At 52.6% G+C, this 19100-nt stretch overlaps 1 protein-coding gene across 1 annotated transcript in view; it reads left to right on the top strand.

Annotated features, from left to right (window-relative positions):
• The window catches only part of Snd1 (staphylococcal nuclease and tudor domain containing 1), a 437205-nt gene extending 419473 nt beyond the window's left edge, over positions 1-17732 (top strand). The window contains exons 17-24 of the mRNA XM_004856405.3: positions 260-448; positions 6938-7079; positions 9898-10021; positions 10876-10945; positions 12092-12205; positions 13737-13940; positions 16970-17014; positions 17122-17732. Of these exons, the coding sequence (XP_004856462.1) occupies positions 260-448; positions 6938-7079; positions 9898-10021; positions 10876-10945; positions 12092-12205; positions 13737-13940; positions 16970-17014; positions 17122-17187 (954 nt within the window). The 3' untranslated portion in view covers positions 17188-17732. The remainder of the gene's footprint in view (positions 1-259; positions 449-6937; positions 7080-9897; positions 10022-10875; positions 10946-12091; positions 12206-13736; positions 13941-16969; positions 17015-17121) is intronic.
• Positions 17733-19100: the final 1368 nt, after the last annotated feature.

The raw sequence follows: 19100 nt of genomic DNA, 5'->3' as shown, positions 1-19100 counted from the left end.
CCTCACTTAACCCAAGAAGGGTCAAGTGTACCCCAGTAGCTCTCTGACAAAAGAAGGGAGGTGGGAAATGAAGTGATGGGGTCTGAGAAGGGTTTGAGTACATGGATGTGACAGGATTCTGCTCTTCTTCTCTGGTATCAGCAGCTCCTGCCACATGGGATGAACACGGGGCTGCTGCACAAGACCTGGGAATCCTCAGTCTCAGTGTCACTCTCTTCCCTTGTACCTGCAGGCTGACACCCCATCTTTCTGTCCCTAGGTGGAGGTGGAGGTGGAGAGCATGGACAAAGCCGGCAACTTCATTGGCTGGCTGCACATGGATGGCGCTAACCTGTCGGTCTTGCTGGTGGAGCATGCGCTCTCCAAGGTCCACTTCACTGCCGAGCGCAGCACCTATTACAAATCCCTGCTGTCTGCCGAGGAAGCTGCCAAGCAGAAAAAAGAGAAGGTAGGGATGTGGTAGCCACTCCCCAGCATGTCCCCACTCTTGCTCCTCCATACACACATACCTCCTGAGAGGTCCCTACAGTGAGTGGCCTGGGGCGGTGTTGGTCTCAGACCTGTCACCAGGGCACCATGCATAGTTAGGGAGAGGCTGCCAGCTTAGCTGACCTTGACCATAAGCCTGTTGCAGACCAGAGGTAGGCCTGACTGCAGCCTGGATGAGCCCCAGTGATGCTCAGGTGGACCCGCAGCAGAAGGCTGTCTGGAGATGGCCCTGGAGCAGTGGGAGAAATGACTGGGGAGCCCCTGGTGAAGCCTGGGCTGCCCTCCTTCCTCAGCCCTGACCCTTCCCTATCAGTGCCCTCCGAGGGACCACCGGAGGGCCCACAGCCGTGTATGAATTTCCTTCACATTTCCCTGCAGGGAAGCAGCCCCAGGAGATGCGTAAAGCTGTTAGGACAGCAGATTTACAGCCCATCAGTCTCTGCAGACACTGCATAGAAGGGAGGGGGTTGGTCAGAAAGCAGCTTTTGGAAACAAATTGACGATTAAGGAACTCAGTGGTTTGGGGGTGGGAGCCCAGCCCAGCAACCCCTACTAGCCTGTCTCCATTGACTTACAGCCCAGCCCCAATAATGGGGATAAATCAGCTGGCCACCAATTTGCCAGGGCTTCTCTGAGCTTGAGGAGGATTTCGTGGGACAGCCGTGCTGAGCCATAAATTCATTCCAGGAATGAATGTTTCCTTCTCCATGGGACAGCCATCTGGCTCGAAAATCTCACTTCCCAGAGCCAAGGCCCAGGCACCTGCCAGAAAGAGTTGGGGGCTTTGGGCCCCTGAAGTCACTACACTCCTCCCAGCCCAGAGCAGCCACCTCCTTCCTCAGGGCCTCACTTTTCCTCTGGGGACAGGCCCAGGACTGCCCTCCTGGATTTCTGTCTTTCCTTCCATCCCCTGGGAAGTAGGACAGGCGACACTACCCTTTAGTATCAGAAGAACACAAGTAGACAGACACTGGGAAGCAATGACTCAAAAGCCAGGCCAGGTAAAAAGGGCTGACCGTGCCTTGGAGGAGCCAGCTGATGTGAAGCATTGGGAAATCCCCTCTTCCTTGTTCCAGTTCTTGCTCATCTTAAACCCTGTCTTCCCAAAGTGATGAGAGAAGCAGGCAGCCTCAGCTCCTACAGGAAAGGAGTCACACGCTTCCTCTTGGATTTTCTGCCTGTGACAGCTGAACTTAACTGCCACCCCCATCTTCTCTGTGTGCTCAAGGGAGATGGAGGCAAGGAGACACCAGGGCCTCCTGCTCAGGACTGAACCTTCCCAGAAGAGAAGCAGCTCAGGCTAATGTGGCAGCACCTGAGTACAAGGCCTGAGGTGAAGGCACCTTCGCTATTCAGCAGATGAACACTCACGAGCCTGAAAGCTGCCTCCTCAGATCTGGGCCACCCTCTGTTTTCTGAGAGCAGAGACCAGAGGGGGACGCAGGGAAGGACCAGGAGGGGAGTCTGGCCTGAGGAGGAGGGCTGGGTTCTTTGCCAGGTGCTAAATTGGGAATCATTATTTACTGCCCAGTAGATGTGTCTGAGAGAGCCCAAGTTGTCATTTCGCTGATGCCACTTGATGCTGAGGAGTAATTACCAGTGATTAATTACTTACACGGGCTTATTCCATTACTTATTACCTACACGTTTTTATTCCAGTCCAATTAAAATGCAGTGCATAACTCTCAGTTGAGGCCAGCCTGCCTCCTGGGCCCTTCTCCTGCAAATCCTGTCGGTCCACTCCAAGGATCCTGAGGAACCAGGCTGGCTTTCCTCCTCCTGGTGGGGCTGGTTCCTGGAATGGTACTGGAAGAACCTTGTAGCAGCCCTCTGAGTCAGTTGGACTCAGATGAAAGAATCTGGTGACCAGGCGAGGGACAGTAACCTGGCTATCTCAAGTGTATCCAGCTTGTGACCCCATCAGGGCTGCCTGGCTAGGGGGGGTGGGTATCATCTTAGCATCAGGATGCAAGAATCTTTGTTCTGCAAGCTAACCAAGGAAGGTAATGCTGAGAGATTTCATGAGACCTGGCTCCTACGGAAGTTTTTGAGCAGTGTGATGATGTGCCTTAGTGAGTGTATCTGTCTGGGGGAATATGACAGTGCTGGCTTCCCAGCTCTGAGGACTTAGCTGTCTCCCTGCTGGGTGTAATTCCTCCCCTTCCTCTGCAGGTGACTGATGGAGGGTCACCCCACGCTTTTCAGGGGCTCTAGGCAGACCTGAGGACCAAAGACAGAGCCACAGAGGGCACACACTTATGCTGTCTCCTCCCCCCACACACTCATGCCCAGCAGGGCCCTGGACGGGGCTGGACTGGCCATTGATTGGCTTTTATTGAGCTTGGCTTCCCTGCTGCAGCTTTGAAGGCCTCTGCCACCCTGGCCTCATGCCAGCCCCACTCCTGGAGCCTTGTGAGTCTCAATATTAAAGAGGACTTTGAAAGGAAGGACTCCAGCCAGTGGATCCCCAGTCCATATTCCCTGTCCCCTGCCAGGACAAGGACCTGGGGCTCCCCGGGAGAGACTAGGAAGAGTCAGCCTCCGCTTCTGTCCTCATCTGGCCTTGTCTGTGCCTAACCTAGTAGGCTTCTGCCCTGGGGGCAGCTGCAGCAACAGAGACCCTCAAAGGGCTCCAGAATGTATAGGGGAACTGAGCAAGACAGGAGCTTACCTGGCAGAGCAAGCAGAAGCAAATGCAGAAGAAAGGAGGTGCTTCTGTAGCCTTGCCTGACCTTGGTGGATAGCCAGAGTCATGGTGGGTCACAGCAGACCGTCTCAGGGTCTGCTCCAGCCTAGTGCCAGCCTTGAAGCAAGAGAGATGCCACTTTCCAACCTTTCCATGGACCTGCTGTCAGTGAGAGAGCTACATAGCCTCTCCACATTACTGCGGCCCAGAGTCCACCGAAGACCAGTGGCAGACCCACTCCATGAGAGGTCTCCCAGCAGCCCTGCTGCTTAGGCGAGACTTCACTCTCCTCTTCCCAGCACCTTGGCACCGGGGGTTTCTCCCTGCTCCTCCCCCTGCCAAGAGTCTGAGATATATCTAAGGAACCAACTCTGTGTCCGTGTGCACAATTACTGTTCTTTCTGGAAAGGGCCTTTGGGTTTTCCTAGTCATCTCCTCAGGGTTCCAGGAGGAGGAACATCTCCCGTTGGGATTCCTAAAAGCAAACATCTTGTCGGAGAGCTGAGCTCCAAGAAACCCAGGATGGCTGGGGGAAAGTGGCAACTGTCTGGCAGGTGTCTTGCCGGTGTCTATCTCTGGCAGAAGGGTGCTTAAAGGTAACGTCCTGCTCTAAGCTCATCCCAGCTGACTGACCCCATCCCACCAAAAAGCCACCTGACCAGGCTGCATCCACCAGCTTGCCTATGGCCACTGGTCACCTACTCCCCAGGAGGAGGGAAACTCCTGGCTGCACTGTCCAAAGGGCCAAGTTCAGCCCTCTTAGAAGCTGAGTTCCTTTCCTCAGAAGCAGCTTTCCCTCTTCCCTGAGAATGCTTCTTGGCACCCTCAGGCACCAGCCCCTGGGTATGGAGGCACCTTGCTTTCATTATCTTCTCAACTCAGGTGGCCATATGTGTGCACCCCAAGTGAGCTGTCGGGCCTTGTAGCAGGACTGGCCCAATGCTGGAGGCTGAGGACCATCCCTGACTGCTCTTTTTGCATCCTCTATGACCTCAGCTCCTGCCCACCTAAGCCTGCCCCAGTGAAGCTCCACCCCCTCTCCCCAGGGAGGAAACCCAATGCTGTCGCCTGAGGCTCTTTCATTTGAGGCGTCATTAGCAGCTTCTGCTCTCACCCTGTCAGTCTGTTCCCAATTCATCAACACAGCTGAGGAGCGCCTTCCCCCACAGCTGGGAGAAGCAGGGTGGGGCTAGGATGGGGGCCACTCAGGAGCCAGTGCAGGAGCCCTGTCTCTTTTTCAAGGCTCAGTGGAGCACTCCAGGTACCAGGGGCTGGTGGGGAGGGGACAGACTGCTGAGTCCGGAGGGTGCCTGGCTGGTGGCGCTAGCCTGGTTAAGGTGGTGCTGACAGCTTTGTCTGAGAGCAGTTCAAGTCCTATCGATCCTCAGGGCTGCAAGGGTCCCAGAGGGTCTGGGAGCCCAGAGTCGATAGGAATGACTGGCTGAGTACACCCTTAACCTGGGGAACTTCTAGCCAGGGAGGCCCAGGAGGAGAGCCCGGGCCTCATCATGGTGGAGCCCTTGGAATTGGAAGTATCTGTGGCTGATCCCAAAGCCCTCTCACAGGGAAGTGTGCAAGCTAGAGACCTTCTCTCCCTGTGGGCAGGGGCCCCCTGGAGGGATTAGGCCAGCGGTCCCAGTCTGACTTGGTGGAAGTCTTTCCTGCCTCCTCTTATCTGGCTGGCAGGGCCGGGGTGTTAGACGTAGCAGTGTATGCCGAGGTCTCTGGGCACTGATAAGGGGTGTGGTAGGGGTGATGAGGACAGGTGCAGTAACTGGAACTGGAAGGTGAGAGAGAGTCAGGAGCTGTTTTCATTGGAGCCAGGCACTGGGCAGAGGCACACAAATGCCACCTCGGAAGGCCTTGTTCTTGTAGTGTTGCAGAAATCTCGGAAAGAAATACACAGAGACACAATTTGGATAAAATAAAATTTCTTCTCGAGAGAGGGCGGGAATGCCAGAAACAGGTCTGATTAGTATCCGCCCCCCTTTGTTCAGCGTTTCCCTTTTTATATCCTTTTTAGCCATTATCTCATCCCTAGTGGTCTTTGATGTGTAAATACAATTCCAGTTCCTATTTACAAGTCACAGACACAAGATAGGCACATATACATTGTAAATTCACCCTGACATGGTAACTTTGTTAGGTTAATGAAGTTACAGGTTAAGAGTCAGATAACCATTGCCTTAAACAAGGAGTTATGGGAAAAGCAAATCTTAAAAGAACACATTACTTATTTTGCTTCTACAGCTACCTTAATATTCAATCTATTAAGTTATCTAAAACTTTTCCGTATCAGTAGGCTGGCAGAAAACTTGGACAGTGAGTCTTGGCCATTTTTAGCAGCCTCCACTGGACTTAGATTTCATTGCTCACTTGGGTTCTCAGGCCCTTGCCTGCCTTTCTAGAGGAAGAACGTACCCCATGCTGTGTAAAGGCAGAAACATGGGCTCTGGGTATGACCCAGGGAGGTTCCATAATCACAATATCCCTGCCCTCCAGCTGCTTCCCAGGGCCACCTGGGAATCAGTCAGCCGAGAGGGACCATCTCCATGCTTATGCAGTCATTTCACAGGGGAAGAAAGGAGACCCAGAAAAAGGTACATCGCCTGACCAAAGTCAGACACAAGTTCGAGACAGGAGAGCAGGTGCACCTCACCTAAGCTTTTGCAGAGACTCCTCTTGGGGGGGAAAGGTCAGTGCCAGAGTGCCCCAGAGGAGCTCTAGAGGCAGGCTGCCTATATGTGAGTCCTTGTTCCACTGCCAGTGGTGACCCTGTGTGCCTCAGTTTCCCCACTTATAAAACAGCTACACAAAAGGAGCTGTGAGGATCAGCTGGATTTGGAGAATGGTCGGAATGGCACCTGGCACTGGTTAGCACCTAAGTTTGCAGCTACTGCTTGGAGTGTTCTCTGCTCCTGTGTGTGTCTGCAGGACCCCATGTGTGGTCCAGTCCCCCGCATTCCCCCTCTCCCTTCCTGCTGCTCAGCTGGAAGGCCACCTCCCTTCCTGCTGTGACAGGCCTCACTGTTTGGATAATCTGGCCGCAGGATTGGACTTGACGCACTGTCACGTCAGATCAGCTTCTGAGCCACTGCAGCCCTGACAGCACAAGGCTTGAGAAAGGAGAGAGAGAGGAAGGGTGGAGGGGGGGTGGCCCAGCTTCCAAGTGAGTCCAGAGCAACCTGCTGGAGGTGAGAAGGGCAGAGCACGGGCAAGCTGCTGAGGAGAGGTGTTCCAAGCTATGGCTTGGCGTGCCTCAGGGGTGCCGGTGGCCCTGGGATGATGGGAAAGCCTGGACTGTCGAGTGACCCCGCAGAGCACTGTGGGGCAGGAGATGGAGATCTGAAACTCTGGAGTATCCCAAGGCCAAGCCAGTTCTTTAGGGCGACCTCACACTCTGGTATACATGAGGATCACCTGGGAACCTGGTTTTGTTCTTTTGGACTTTCTCCAGGACCCCTCTAACAGATTCTAATTTGCTAAGCTTGGGTGGGACCCAGGATCCTGAATTCTTAATAAGCTCCCCAGCTTCTTCTGATGTCTGCCAGAAACAGAACAGCTAGATCAAAAAATCTTGAGCCTGCCTGCCCCCTCAGAGGTAGGAGGCCTCCAGGGGCTCAGCCCAGTGTGATCTGAGTGTCCTGCAGTGACCCCCACACCCCACACCTGGAGTGACCCCATTTGTCCAAATTCCCTTTCCTGGTGTCCTTTCTGAGTTCCTTTCCTGGTTCTCCTCCCCTCTGCTGCCCATAAACACAGGTCTGGGCCCACTACGAGGAGCAGCCTGTCGAAGAGGTGATGCCCGTGATGGAGGAGAAGGAGCGATCCGCCAGCTATAAGCCAGTGTTTGTGACCGAGATCACCGATGACTTGCATTTCTATGTGCAGGATGTGGAAACCGGTGAGTGCTGGGATGCCAATGGCTTAGCTCCTGGCATCATTCAGCATACCTCGGGGTGAAGGGCCCCTCTTCAGTGGGTGGGAAGCAAGTCCAGGGTTCACAGAGGCTCCCCTGAGGAGCTGGTGCTGCTGCCACCACATCCCAAGGTCCCTGGGCCTGAGAGTCATCTCAGAAACCCACAAGTGAGCCTGGAATGGACGTGGGTGTGTGGCAAAGCTGAGCAGGTCCTCTGAGGACTGGTGTTCTGAGTCTTAGGTAATGGTTTTGCTCTTAGACACGCCTGGCTGGGCTGGGTATGAGGATTTGTAGCCCTCCGAGTCTGTCAGGAAGCAGGGAGCAGATCATCTGTATATGGCCAGGAAGCAGCAGCCAGGATGGTTTGGCCCCTCTCCTTCCCCACATCCCAGAGGGAGAAATGAGGGGTGGGAGCCTGGGATTGTCTTTGTTAGGGTTTCTTCTTCTCCAGAGGTTAGCATAGCCCCAGTAGTGACCAGTTTCCATGGCAACAGAAGTCATCCCCTGGCAGCCTTTCTGAAGGACCCTCTCTTCCTGTCCTCAAGAGCTATGCAGTATGGCACCCGTAGAGGTTGAGGGGGCAGAGAGCTTGGGCTTCTGGAGGACAGAGGGCAGTAGAGACCATTCTGCAGCAATTGGCCCACTTCTCCCGCTGTATTCCCCTCTCCCCACCCTCACTCCTCTCCATGCCACCCTATACAGAGAACAGTTGGGAGCAGAGGAGAAGTTCTTAGAGCCACCTCTGGGGCCAAGGAGCCAAATCCTGGTAGAGGGAGCAAGGGGGCCTGCAGATTTTCCCGCCATCTGGAGTGGACAGCCCCTCAGATGGCAGGATTTGGCTGCCCACCACCTCCTTCCCACCCCAGGCCCACTCAGATTGCCAACAGCCTCCTCATGTCTCAGCTGCTTCCCCTCTAATGATATTTCCCAGGCAGCTGCTTCTGCGGCCATGTCATTTCACCAGGAAAAATTTGACCGTTCCTGGCCCTGGGCTGGCTCTGCTTGAGAGGGAAAAATGAGAAGGAGGGGTAGATAGAGCTGATGAGCCTTTGGGATTAGGTTCTCCTGAGGTCAATAGAGGTTCTGGTGAGAGCTGGCCCAGCAATTGCCTTGAAAATGAACTAGCCAGCCTCCAGGTCTGGGCTGTATGATGGGAAGGACTTTCATGATGTGGACATGAGCAGAGAAGTCTGGCTAAGGGGAGCTCAAATAGACTTGGCCAGGGTACTAGGACTCGCCAGCAGGCAAAGCATGAGGTAGGTACTCTATTTTTGAGGAACATCCTCTGGCCCTCTCCACCTTTTCTCCCAAAACTCACCCTCAGCAAGGGTCTGATGAAAACATTGACATTGGCTGCAAATGACCAAGCAGGCTTTGTGTAAGAACCCTTCCAGGGGTTTAGCCAGTTTGCAGGAGACAAAAAAAAAAGCCAAGAAAATAAAAGTAGACCAAGTAAATGCGAAACCTGTCAGTGATCCTGCTTCTTTGGCCCCTGAGTGTGACTGTGAGCAGGAAGTGCTCTGGAGGGGCGCCAAGGATCCGCCACCGGCTTGGAAGAAGGGTGGCTGCTACTGAAGCGCACCTGTTCTACTGAGTCATGGGGCTGGGGCTGTGCAGCAGGCTGAGAGTGGGCACCCATTCTTCTATGCCTGTGCAGAGACCGTTTTCAGTGCAGCTGAATTATTAACCACACTGCATGCATTGGGGATTCTGCTCGGTCTTGTTCAAATAAACAGAAACAAGTGAGCTATGGTCTGTGCCCTGAAGGAGCGCATGGTGTAAAGAAACACAAACACAGACAAGGAACTTACGTGGCTGATGGTGGTGAGTGTAACAATAAATGTGTGTTCCGCACCAGTTACAGCCTGGCCTTCAGCCTGGGAGAGAGGAGTCCCACACCTAAACCAAAGAGCCATAGCCCTGTACTCATCTCTGCGAGAGGAGGAGCAAAAGGGTCTGAGGCACAGCTCGAATGAGGGCCAGAAGAGACATGAAAGGAAAAGGCACAGAGGACTAATGCCCAGCAGGCTGGAGGCAGGGAAAGCACAGCGGGAAGGGGCTGAGAAGGGAAACTGAGGAGACCTCAGGTGTTGCAAAGCAGGCCCAGAAAACTGCAGACAAGCAGCAGGAACCATTGATCCCAGGCCAGGGTGGTGAGGGGAAGGCAGGGAAGGGAGATCGCTTCCCTCAGGTAAGAAGAGGTTTGAGGATAGGAGGCAGGATGAGAGCCCAGCCTGGCAGCGCTAGAAGTTCTGTTCAGCATGGATCTTGCTGGTAACAAGGGTCAGAGTGGCCCAGCTTGAATAAACTAGGCCTCTGCACTCTGCTTCCAGAATTCCTCCCCATCTCTGATTCTGGTCCTTTCCTGTCCAGGGTTGTAGGGGACCCATCCATCATCTTCACTCTTGGCCCTAGGAGACACTGTGCAGAGTGGCCCTGTGAGTCACCTCTGTGGCCCAGGCTGGGAGCTGGCCCTTGTAGGAATGGGGCCACAGCTGGCCGGCTTCTACCCTGGAGGAGACTGCTTGGCCTCAGCCTCCTCTGTCCACTCAAAGCCCAGGCAAATTCCCAAGGGCTCCCACAGTCCTGGTTCATATTACTGGAAGGCTCTGCATGCCTTCAAGACCGTGTTTTTAAAAATGGACAGCATGAGGACCACAAAGTACTAACCTGGGTGGCCAGGGGGCAGCTAGCGCTATACTGCTCTCTGGCATATTCTACCCTGTTCAGTCTCCAGCCCACCTAGAGATAAGGGCCAAGCAAACTCGGCACCTTGGTCTCATGGCCTCTTCCTCCCTGGCAGGCACCCAGCTGGAGAAGCTGATGGAGAACATGCGCAATGACATCTCCAGCCACCCTCCTGTAGAGGGCTCCTATGCCCCCCGCCGGGGAGATTTCTGCATTGCCAAATTTGTAGATGGAGAATGGTAAGCCATTTGCATCAGCAGGACGGAGTCTTAAGCAGGAGGGAGAGCAGAGTTGTCCTCGGGGCATAAGCCTGCAAAGGTAGAGCTGGGTTTCACGGCACCTCCTTCCCAATAGGTTGTTGGTGATGGCATCCACCAGCTCTATTTGGTGTCCCTCCCCATGGGCCATATTCTATCTGCAGCCTGCACCTTGGCCCTATAGTCCAGCCAGCCTCCAGAAGACAAAGATGGTGTCCCTCCCTCTCTCCTGAGGAACTCCATGGTGGAGCGCTGGCCACCTGGCCACCTGGCCACCTGGCCGGCTGGGACTCTGCAACACAGGGAGAATGATGTCATGGGAGTATGGTGGAGACTGGTTTACAGTGAGCCCAGACCAGCCACCCGACCCTCCACCTCTGCTGTCTGGGACATGAGCGGCACCACTCACAAGCCAGAAGAAGGTCACTGTGTGTGACAAGGATAGGGCCCATGGCCCTCCCAGGGTAACGAAGTGACTTGGATATGTTTCCTGCTGCGGCCTCCCAGACAGATCTGCTGGCTAATTACAGCTGCTGTTTAGTGTGCTGGGTTTAAACAGCAGACATCAATCTAGTCATTAGTCTTGTTTTTTTATGCCCTAAGGACACATTAATCTGCTCCACATGCTCCTTTCTCCCTCCTCTGCTCCCAGCCCTGCCTTGATTCCATTAGATGGTGTCCACAGTGCCCCAAGCCTGGGCCTCCATGGAGTCCAGGAACTGCCCTCTTTGACACCCGGAGACCTTGGGAGGCAAATGATCTGTCCCCTGCTAAGGCCCCAGGGAGACAGTTTCCTCAGAGTTGTCCCTTGAGCTCTGCCCATGATGCCATTGCAGGTACCGTGCCCGAATAGAGAAAGTCGAGTCTCCTGCCAAAGTGCACGTCTTCTACATCGACTATGGCAATGTGAGTGTTGGGGCCCAGGAGCAGGCAAGGGGGGTGTCATCAAGTACAGGATCCCCCTCAGGCAATTCCAACCGATGTCTTGAAGATCCCTCTGAGCTTTCTGACTGAGCCTTATGCATTGGAGCTCCTCTACTGTTTGTGTAACAGGCCAGGGCCCCTGAATGAGCAGGCAGAACCTCTGTCTGTGGCCAGAGGCCTTCAAGTGCTCACAGATCACATATGTTGGCCCAAAGACAAGTGCCCAGCCACATCCACACTGCCTCTTCCTCCCAATGACTCTGAAAGGCCCAAGGCCTCTCTAGCACATGAAGGCCTTTTATACCCCGTAGCTTTTGGCTCTCTTAACCACCTAGGTGTTTCCTTCTGTGGATCCCCAGCACATCCTCAACCCCAGCTGGCTGGGAAAGGGCAGTTACAGGTGACTGATTAACTTCTACCCTTGTGAGGAATGGCCCTCAGGCTGGACCTGGGAGTCTGCTGACAATCCTAGGCGATTCCCTAGGTCAGCAGCAGGCAGGAGAGAGAGAGACTCTAGTTGAGGAATATAATGTTCCTGAGGTATGGCTGCAGTCATCTGCTTTCCTCCTCTGCTCTCCTCAAGGACTAGGGCTAGAATGTGCTAGCAGAGAGCCCAGAGCTGGGTCATGCTCCCACCTTGTCACCTGGGAACACATAAAGGAAGAGCTCCTGCCAGGCTGGGCTGAGCCCACCCCCTTGGGCCAGAATCACAGGCAGGCCTGGGCACTGCTAGTACCTGCCTTGGTGAGCTGCCCCAGCCTACCACTAGAGCACCCCGGCCTGTAGGATGGTAATCAGCAGCCCACATAGCAGCAGGAAGGGCAGTGGAAGGACGTGGACACAGTACAGAACGTGCATGTATCACCATGATTATTTTAATAGGAGCCACCAGGTGTACCAGTGCTGGGCGCAGTGAGAAGGTGTGAGCCACTGCCAGTGACAACAGGGCACATTCTTCCAGGGTTTCACTAGCTGGGGAAGCCTGTGGCTCAGTGGAACCAAGGTGTGGGACAAGCAGGGAAGGCCCATCACTGGAATTCCCAGAGGCCTGGCACAGAGGGCGGTCCTTAAAAACAAGGGGACACCAGGCAGTTAAGTGATGCTGTTGTCCTGGTGCTTCCTGTACAGAGAGAGATCCTGCCGTCCGCTCGCCTGGGTACCCTGCCACCTGCCTTCAGCACTCGTGTGCTGCCAGCTCAAGCCACGGAGTATGCCTTCGCCTTCATCCAGGTGCCCCAAGATGTGAGTATAGGCATCTTCCTCCTTCCAAAGGCAACTGTGCTCTGACAGCTGTTGCTGTAGCCCTTACAGGCTGGCAAGAGACTATTGGTGACAGGGCTCAGGAGATGGGAACAATTAACTTTGACCATGGAGACTGAGGCATTGTGCCTCAGAGGCAGTGACATGAGAGCATCTCTGCTAACGCTTGAGAAATGAGTAGGCTTGGTGAGCCAGGAAGCATTTGGTCAGAGACTAGGCCACTACAGCTGGGTACTAGGTGGTTTGGGGGCAGTGGCAGGAGATGGGAAGGGAAAGGGAAGTTGTGGCCTGGGTATCGTGAGCTTGACTGCCCACAATATTCCCAGATTATTCTCTGTATTGTAGGCAGGAAGGGAAGTGGCAGCACTTTCAGCCAAAGCATTACATGGTCAAATCTGTTTCTGAAAGTTAGTTCTTATGGCATTGTAATGGGGAAGACTGGAAGGATTAGCTGAGAGGTGATTGTAACAGTCCATGTTGGAGACGGTGATGGCCACTCCAGGGCCATTCAGATGGGGATGGGCAGAAAGGGAGAGGTCTCAGAGACACATGGCAATAGTAAGAAAGGTGGGGGCAAGGGAGAGGAAGAATCTAAAATGGAATTGGACTTCCTATGCATAGATGTGTTGGCATTGGTCAAGGGGAAAAGAAGAAGCAATTTGGTCTGTGTGTACTCCAGGAAGCTCTAAAGCTTCCAGTTTGGAAGAGAGATAAGACCTACTTTTGGGAATTTGAGTATTAAAAATATAAGAGTTATAAGGTTGCTCAGAGTGAGTATGTGGAAGATGTGACAGAGAGGGGAGGAAGGACAGTATGTGCAGTGGGAGGAGAGGGCACCAGTGGCCCCCAGTTTCCAGAAGGAGAGAGCCTGTCTGCAGAGTCTCATTCCACAGGAAGCTCCAGCACACTGAGGCTCTAGCTTTGAGGAGGTGCCTGGTGTTCAGGGCAAGAGCAGATGAGCAGTGTGGCTGGCCCTGACACCAAGGCAGGGTACTAGCATCAGGTGGGAGGGTAGGAAGCGGCACCAATGACTCGCTCCTGCCTTTTCACAAAATGTACCCAAGGAAAGAAGAGAGACTGCAGAAGATACCAGGGATAAGAATCACAGACTAGGTCAAGGGGAAGTCTATGAGGATGGGGAGACCTGACTGGCAAGAGATCAAGGTCCCAATAAAGACAGAAACAGGGATGTGGTGGGGTCACTCTGCTGGAGCAACAGTGCTGGAGGTAGGAGATGAGAGGGGCCAGGGTGACCAGCAACCAGCTTAGGCTTAGTTTGGGGCAGGAAAAGCCACTTTTCCTCAGGGACTCAGGACAGGTGGGCCAGGCCAAGGAGTAAAGGAAAAGAGTTTGTTCCTATGCAGATGCCTGAGGGGAAGGAGGGAGTACTTCCTTTCCAGGGCCTCTCCCCCCATTAGATCCCTGAGGTGAATAGACATGACCTAGGGCCCCAGCTGGCCTCTTTTTTAGCTTTCCTTCCTCCCTCTCATGAACCTGGCTGTGTCCTTCCCAGGAGGATGCTCGCACAGATGCTGTGGACAGCGTGGTCCGGGATATCCAGAACACTCAGTGCCTGCTCAACGTGGAGCACCTGAGCGCCAGCTGCCCCCACGTCACCCTGCAGTTCGCGGATTCCAAGGGCGATGTGGGGCTGGGCCTGGTGAAGGAGGGGCTGGTCATGGTGGAAGTGCGCAAGGAGAAACAATTCCAGAAAGTGGTATGTGATACGGAGGGGGCCCTAGCTTTGGGGACAGGTCCCCAGCACCTTCCCCACCACGAGCACCATCACAGATGGGGGACTGAGGACAGTACCAGCTCTAGGTACAGGAGCGGGGAATCCACCACCCTGCTGGTCCTGCTGGGGAAAGATAATGGATTTGGGTTTGTTGGGGTTTTTAAAAAATCTAATTACATTCCAAATTAATTGGCTGCGGGTTTGGCTGAGAATGTAGCTGCAAACTAGAGCAGAAAGTTTCCCGTTACACGTACCCCCAGGTGACAAGCTAGGAAGCTTTGCTGGGGGTGGCATGGAGAGGGTCAAAGCCTGTCTTTCCCAGTCATGTCCTTTTCTCTAATATACAACTCCCAAGTCCTAGTACCCAGGACCACCCAGAGCCTGAGCTGTCCAGGAGGCAACACTGAAGGGCTGGAAGGACTCTGTCACAACACCTCTCCATCCTGTGAAAGCCTTGACACTTAGAGCCTAGGAGCACCCTGGTGATGAGATGGGAAAGTCCACCTTGGGAAGGAGCCTCTTGCTGAGCAGATGGAGCACTCACTCCCTTGCTGTTTTGTTTTTTTAAATTTTATGTTATCGCATTCCCCCCAGGTTTCCTGCCCTCCCCATGTACAAAAGCTTTGTTTCCATTTTTCCTTCTATTTTCACTGTTTTCTTGTCCCTTCCTTTCTTCCCCCACCCCTTGTTCCCCTTCCCATTTTAACACTTTCTTCCCATTTCCAACATCCATTATACATCTCAGTCCTTATTTCCACATTCACTTTCTCACACCAGAAAAACAATGTGATATTTAAACATGTGTCCAATTTATTCACTGAAGAGTATGGTCTCAAGGTTCATCCATTTAGCTATAAATGTCCAAAACTTCTTTACGGCGGAGTAGTACTCCATTGTATAAAAAACCACATCCACTTGTCAGTTGTTATGGGCATTTGGGCTGTTCCCAAGATTTAGCTATTTCAAACTGTGCTTCTATAGACATGAGTGTGCATATATTGCTGTGGTATGATGCTTTTAATTCTTTCAGGAAGATAACAAGAAAGGGTATAGCTGGGTCAAATGGAACCTCTAATCCTAGTTCCTTGAGGTATCTCCATACTGATTTCCACAGTGGTTGCACCAGTCTACACTCCCACCAGCAGTGGAGCAGGGTTCCTTTCCTCACACCCCCGCCAGCATTTGTTATTGGTTGATTTCTTGATAGCAGCCATTCTTTCAGGAGTGAGGTAGCATCTCAGTATTGTTTTAATTTGCATCTCTCGAATGACCAGTGATGTTGAACATTTTTTCATATATTTATTTGCTGCTTCTAATTCCTTATCTGAGAAGTGTCTTTTTATTTGAGATGCCCATTTTTGCATTGGGTCTTTAAATTTGGGGGTGTCTGTTTTTTTTAGTTCTTTATATATTCCAGATAATAGTCCTTTATCTGAATAGCTGGTAAAAAAATTTTCCCACTCTGTGGGTTGTCTCTTAGCTCTGTTGGTGGTTTCTCTTGCTGTGCAAAAGCTTTTTAGTAAGATGAGGTCCCAGTTGTTGATTCTTTTTAGTAGTTCCCATGCAGTCTGGGTTTTGTTCATGAAGTCTTTGCCTACTCCTGTGTCTCAAGCATTCTACCTATTCTCTCTTCCAGCAGATTTAGCATTTTTGTTTTAATATTTAGATCTTTGATTCATTTCGATTTTAGGTTAATGCATGGTGAAAAATATGGATCCAGTTTCATTCTTCATCATGTAGAAAGCCAGTTTTTCCAGCACCATTTTTTAAAGAGGCCATCTTTTTTCCAGTGAAGGTGTTTGGCTCCTTTGTCAAAGATAAGGCCAGTCCTGCCTCCCAGTTGAGGGAAATGCGTGAACCTTCCCAGGGGGACAGACTGGTGGAAAGTTTCAGTACTCCAAACCCAGTGCTGCTGCCCCAAGGCTGAACGAACCTGAGGGAGTCTAGCTCCCAGCCCCTCCTCACAGGAAGAAACAGGCATGGAATCCATTTTCTATCCATTCTGAGCGCTCCACTCAGCCCACTGCTTTCCCTTTTCCTGCCCCACCCCCATTGCCTCAGGCCTCTGTGGTGTGTTGGTGGCTGGTGGACCATCAGCCCATCCATGGCTCTTTGAAAGGAAACACAATGTGAAATTCACAATTGTGAATTGCTCCTGAGTTTTGGGGGTTTTTTGTTACTGGGGATCGAACTCCAGACCTTGCGCTTGCAAGGCAGGCGGCAAAACCACTGAGCTAAATCCCCAGCCTATGGTTTTCTTTTTTTTTTTTTGTACCAGGGATCGAACTCTGGTCCTTGCACTTACGAGGCAGGCAGTGGAAACACAGCCAAATCCCTGGCGCTCCTGAGTTTTGAGAGAAACATGAACCCTTAGTCCCACCCTGAATTGGAATCTTACTGTTCCCACATGAAGCTACCCGCAGTGTATCTGGTGTTTAAGAATTCCATTTGCCTCAGTCCCTGGGGCCAACCACCACCATGTATTTATTCCTTTATTCATTCTCTCAGCACACATTTACTTAGGGCTTCCTATGTATCAGTGGGAAGCCATAACATCCCCTCCCTGGTTACATTCAAGCATAAGGAGACAATAAAAATGAATATGAGTACATTAAATGGAATGCTAGGAGATGATAAGGGCAAGAGAAAAATAAAAAAATAGAAGCAGAGCAAAGGGGATCAAAAGTAGGGGGTAAATGTATATGGGGCCACTTGAGGCTGCATTAAATTAAGAAGGTGATACTTTATGAAAGCCATGAAGGGGCAGGATGGGCATCCAGGTGGACATGAAGGAAGATATTTCCAGCCAGTGCAAAGAATCATGGAATCCCAAGACCAGACAATGTACCTTCCACTTTGGAGTTTACTCTGGAAACTGGGGCTCTGAGCATGGAAGGGTTTGCACAGATGTAGAATGACAGGAGGCTGATGAACACACCTGCAGGTCATGCTGGCTGCTCAGCTGAGAACACTCTTGTCTTGACCACTCCCTTTCTTCTCTTGTCCTGCAGATCACGGAATACCTGAATGCCCAGGAGTCAGCCAAGAGCGCCAGGGTGAGTTCTTGCTTCAGCCCCCAGAGGGCACTGAGTTGAAGGGCTTGGCCCTGTGGAGTCCAGCACGTCCCACATCCCTGATCCCTGTTCTCTTTTCTCTTTAACAGCTGAACCTGTGGCGCTATGGAGACTTCCGAGCTGATGACGCGGATGAGTTTGGTTACAGCCGCTAAGGAGAACCGTGCCTGGCCCCCAGCGCCTCTCACACCAGTACCTCTTCCTCCACCTGGATGATGTTTTCAACTTCAGACCCCAGGGAGAGGGGCAGGGTATAGATTGGGTCCAGCTTTGCTTCAGTGTATGGAAAAGTCTTGTAAGGTGGCATCAGGGGTCAGGTAGGGGAGCCCAGGGCTTTCTGTGAGCAGGCCATCATCTTCTGGGATGACAGCACTGCTGTCCACAGTTTCTCCTAGTTGATTTTGTATTTTTATTTGGGGGTTTGTGGGTGGTTTTTTTTTTAAATTGTTCTCAAATCACGAAGAAACATGAAAGTCTTTGTCCTAGTAAAGGGGTAATCCTGACACCCAGGGCCAGCTGCCAGCTGGCACCCGCCTCTACCCCAGACTGCCCTTCTTCCCCAGCTCTGTCCAACTGTTGATTATGTGGTTTCTCTGATATGTCCATTCTCAAATGCCAGTGTGTCCACATCTGCCTCCTCACCAGCCCATTCTGTATTTAAAGCTTTCAAGCCCCAATAAAATAGTACATGCTGTCTGCAGCCCTTAGTGTCATGGAGTCAAGAGCCCAGGGTCTCAGCAGTCCCAGGCAGGAGCCCTGAGCAACTTGACCAGTCCCAGCCAATCAGCCAAGTGCCTGACCACAACCACTAAAAACACAGCCAGCTGGGGAAAGCATGGCCATCTACAGAGTTCCAGGCAGCTCCTGTGGCCTGGTGGGTGCCCCTCAGCATCACAGCCATCGTGCAGAAGACTGGACATCTCTTCAGACTCTGCACGTGCCTGCCCTTGGGGACCTTAGAGACCCAGAACAGCTCAGCCAGCAGTCCCCAGACTGTCCCCCTTCTGTGAGTGTGCCCAAGGCATGGAAGCCCCGGCAAGGAGCCCACAGGGAACTGGGGAGGAAAGGGAGGTGAATTCCCCAGCTGCTCCAGGGGCCAGCAGTTAGCAGGTTAAAAACAAGACCTCTTTGGGTTGGGGATTTAGGGTTCCGGCGCCTACCTTGCAAGCACAAGGTCCCGAGTTCAGTCCCCGGTACCAAAAAATAAAACCAAAAAACAAGACCTCTTTGTTTTTCACTGGAGACTAGAACTGGAAAGAGAGGCCCCTGCTCCCCCAGTGCAGCCACGTGGTATGCAGTGACGAGCTCGTCACACACAGGGAATGCCACACAGAACAGTGGGTGTGTGGTGAGGTCACCCTCTACACATCCAGTGTCCAGCCCGTTGCTCCTCACCCACCTCATCCACATGGCCCTGCCCCTCCCTCACACATACTGTCTTGAAACCAGCAGCCCATCTTCTACTCTGACATTTTTTTTTTTTTTTTTTTTTTTTTTTTTGGTACCAGGGATCGAACTCAGGTCCTTGCGCTGCAAGGCAGGCGCTGTAACCACTGAGCTAAATCCCCGGCCCCTACTCTGACATTTTGATCTGGGTGATGTTTCAAGCTGGCACATACCATTGCTCCTTTGGTTTTGGCAGTAGGGGCATCAGTGGAGTTAGTAGCCCTGGCTGGCTAGCTGTCCCTCCTGAGTCGCAGGTCCTGCCCAGACACACTTCTTCTGGCCAGCTTTCATACAGGCTTCTGCCCAGAACTGCTGTCTTGAGACAAAAGGTCTATGCTTCTTGGACCATGGTGCCCATGCAGGAGGCGGTGAGAGTGAGAAGACCCAAGGACAGATATTGTGGAGAAATGTGGAGTCAGTTCAGCACCAGTAGCAACCGAGCCTCCCTTCTCTTAAGCCTTGTGGTTCTGCATGCAGCCCCTCAGGGCTCATCAGAGCAGCTGCATGTGCTCCTTGAGTCAGATCCTTTACAGTCCAGGGAACTGCATTCCTCATGACTGTGTGCACCCCTTGGGGGTCCACCAAGTCAGCAGGAGTGTGATGGGGACTCATGTGAGTCTCT

This window comes from Heterocephalus glaber, unplaced genomic scaffold (genome assembly GCF_053883595.1).
Source record: "Heterocephalus glaber isolate CG9 unplaced genomic scaffold, H.glaber_assembly_v1.0 deba00000546, whole genome shotgun sequence".
NCBI classification, from domain to species: domain Eukaryota; kingdom Metazoa; phylum Chordata; class Mammalia; order Rodentia; family Bathyergidae; genus Heterocephalus; species Heterocephalus glaber.
This window is presented reverse-complemented; position numbering and strand designations above follow the sequence as displayed.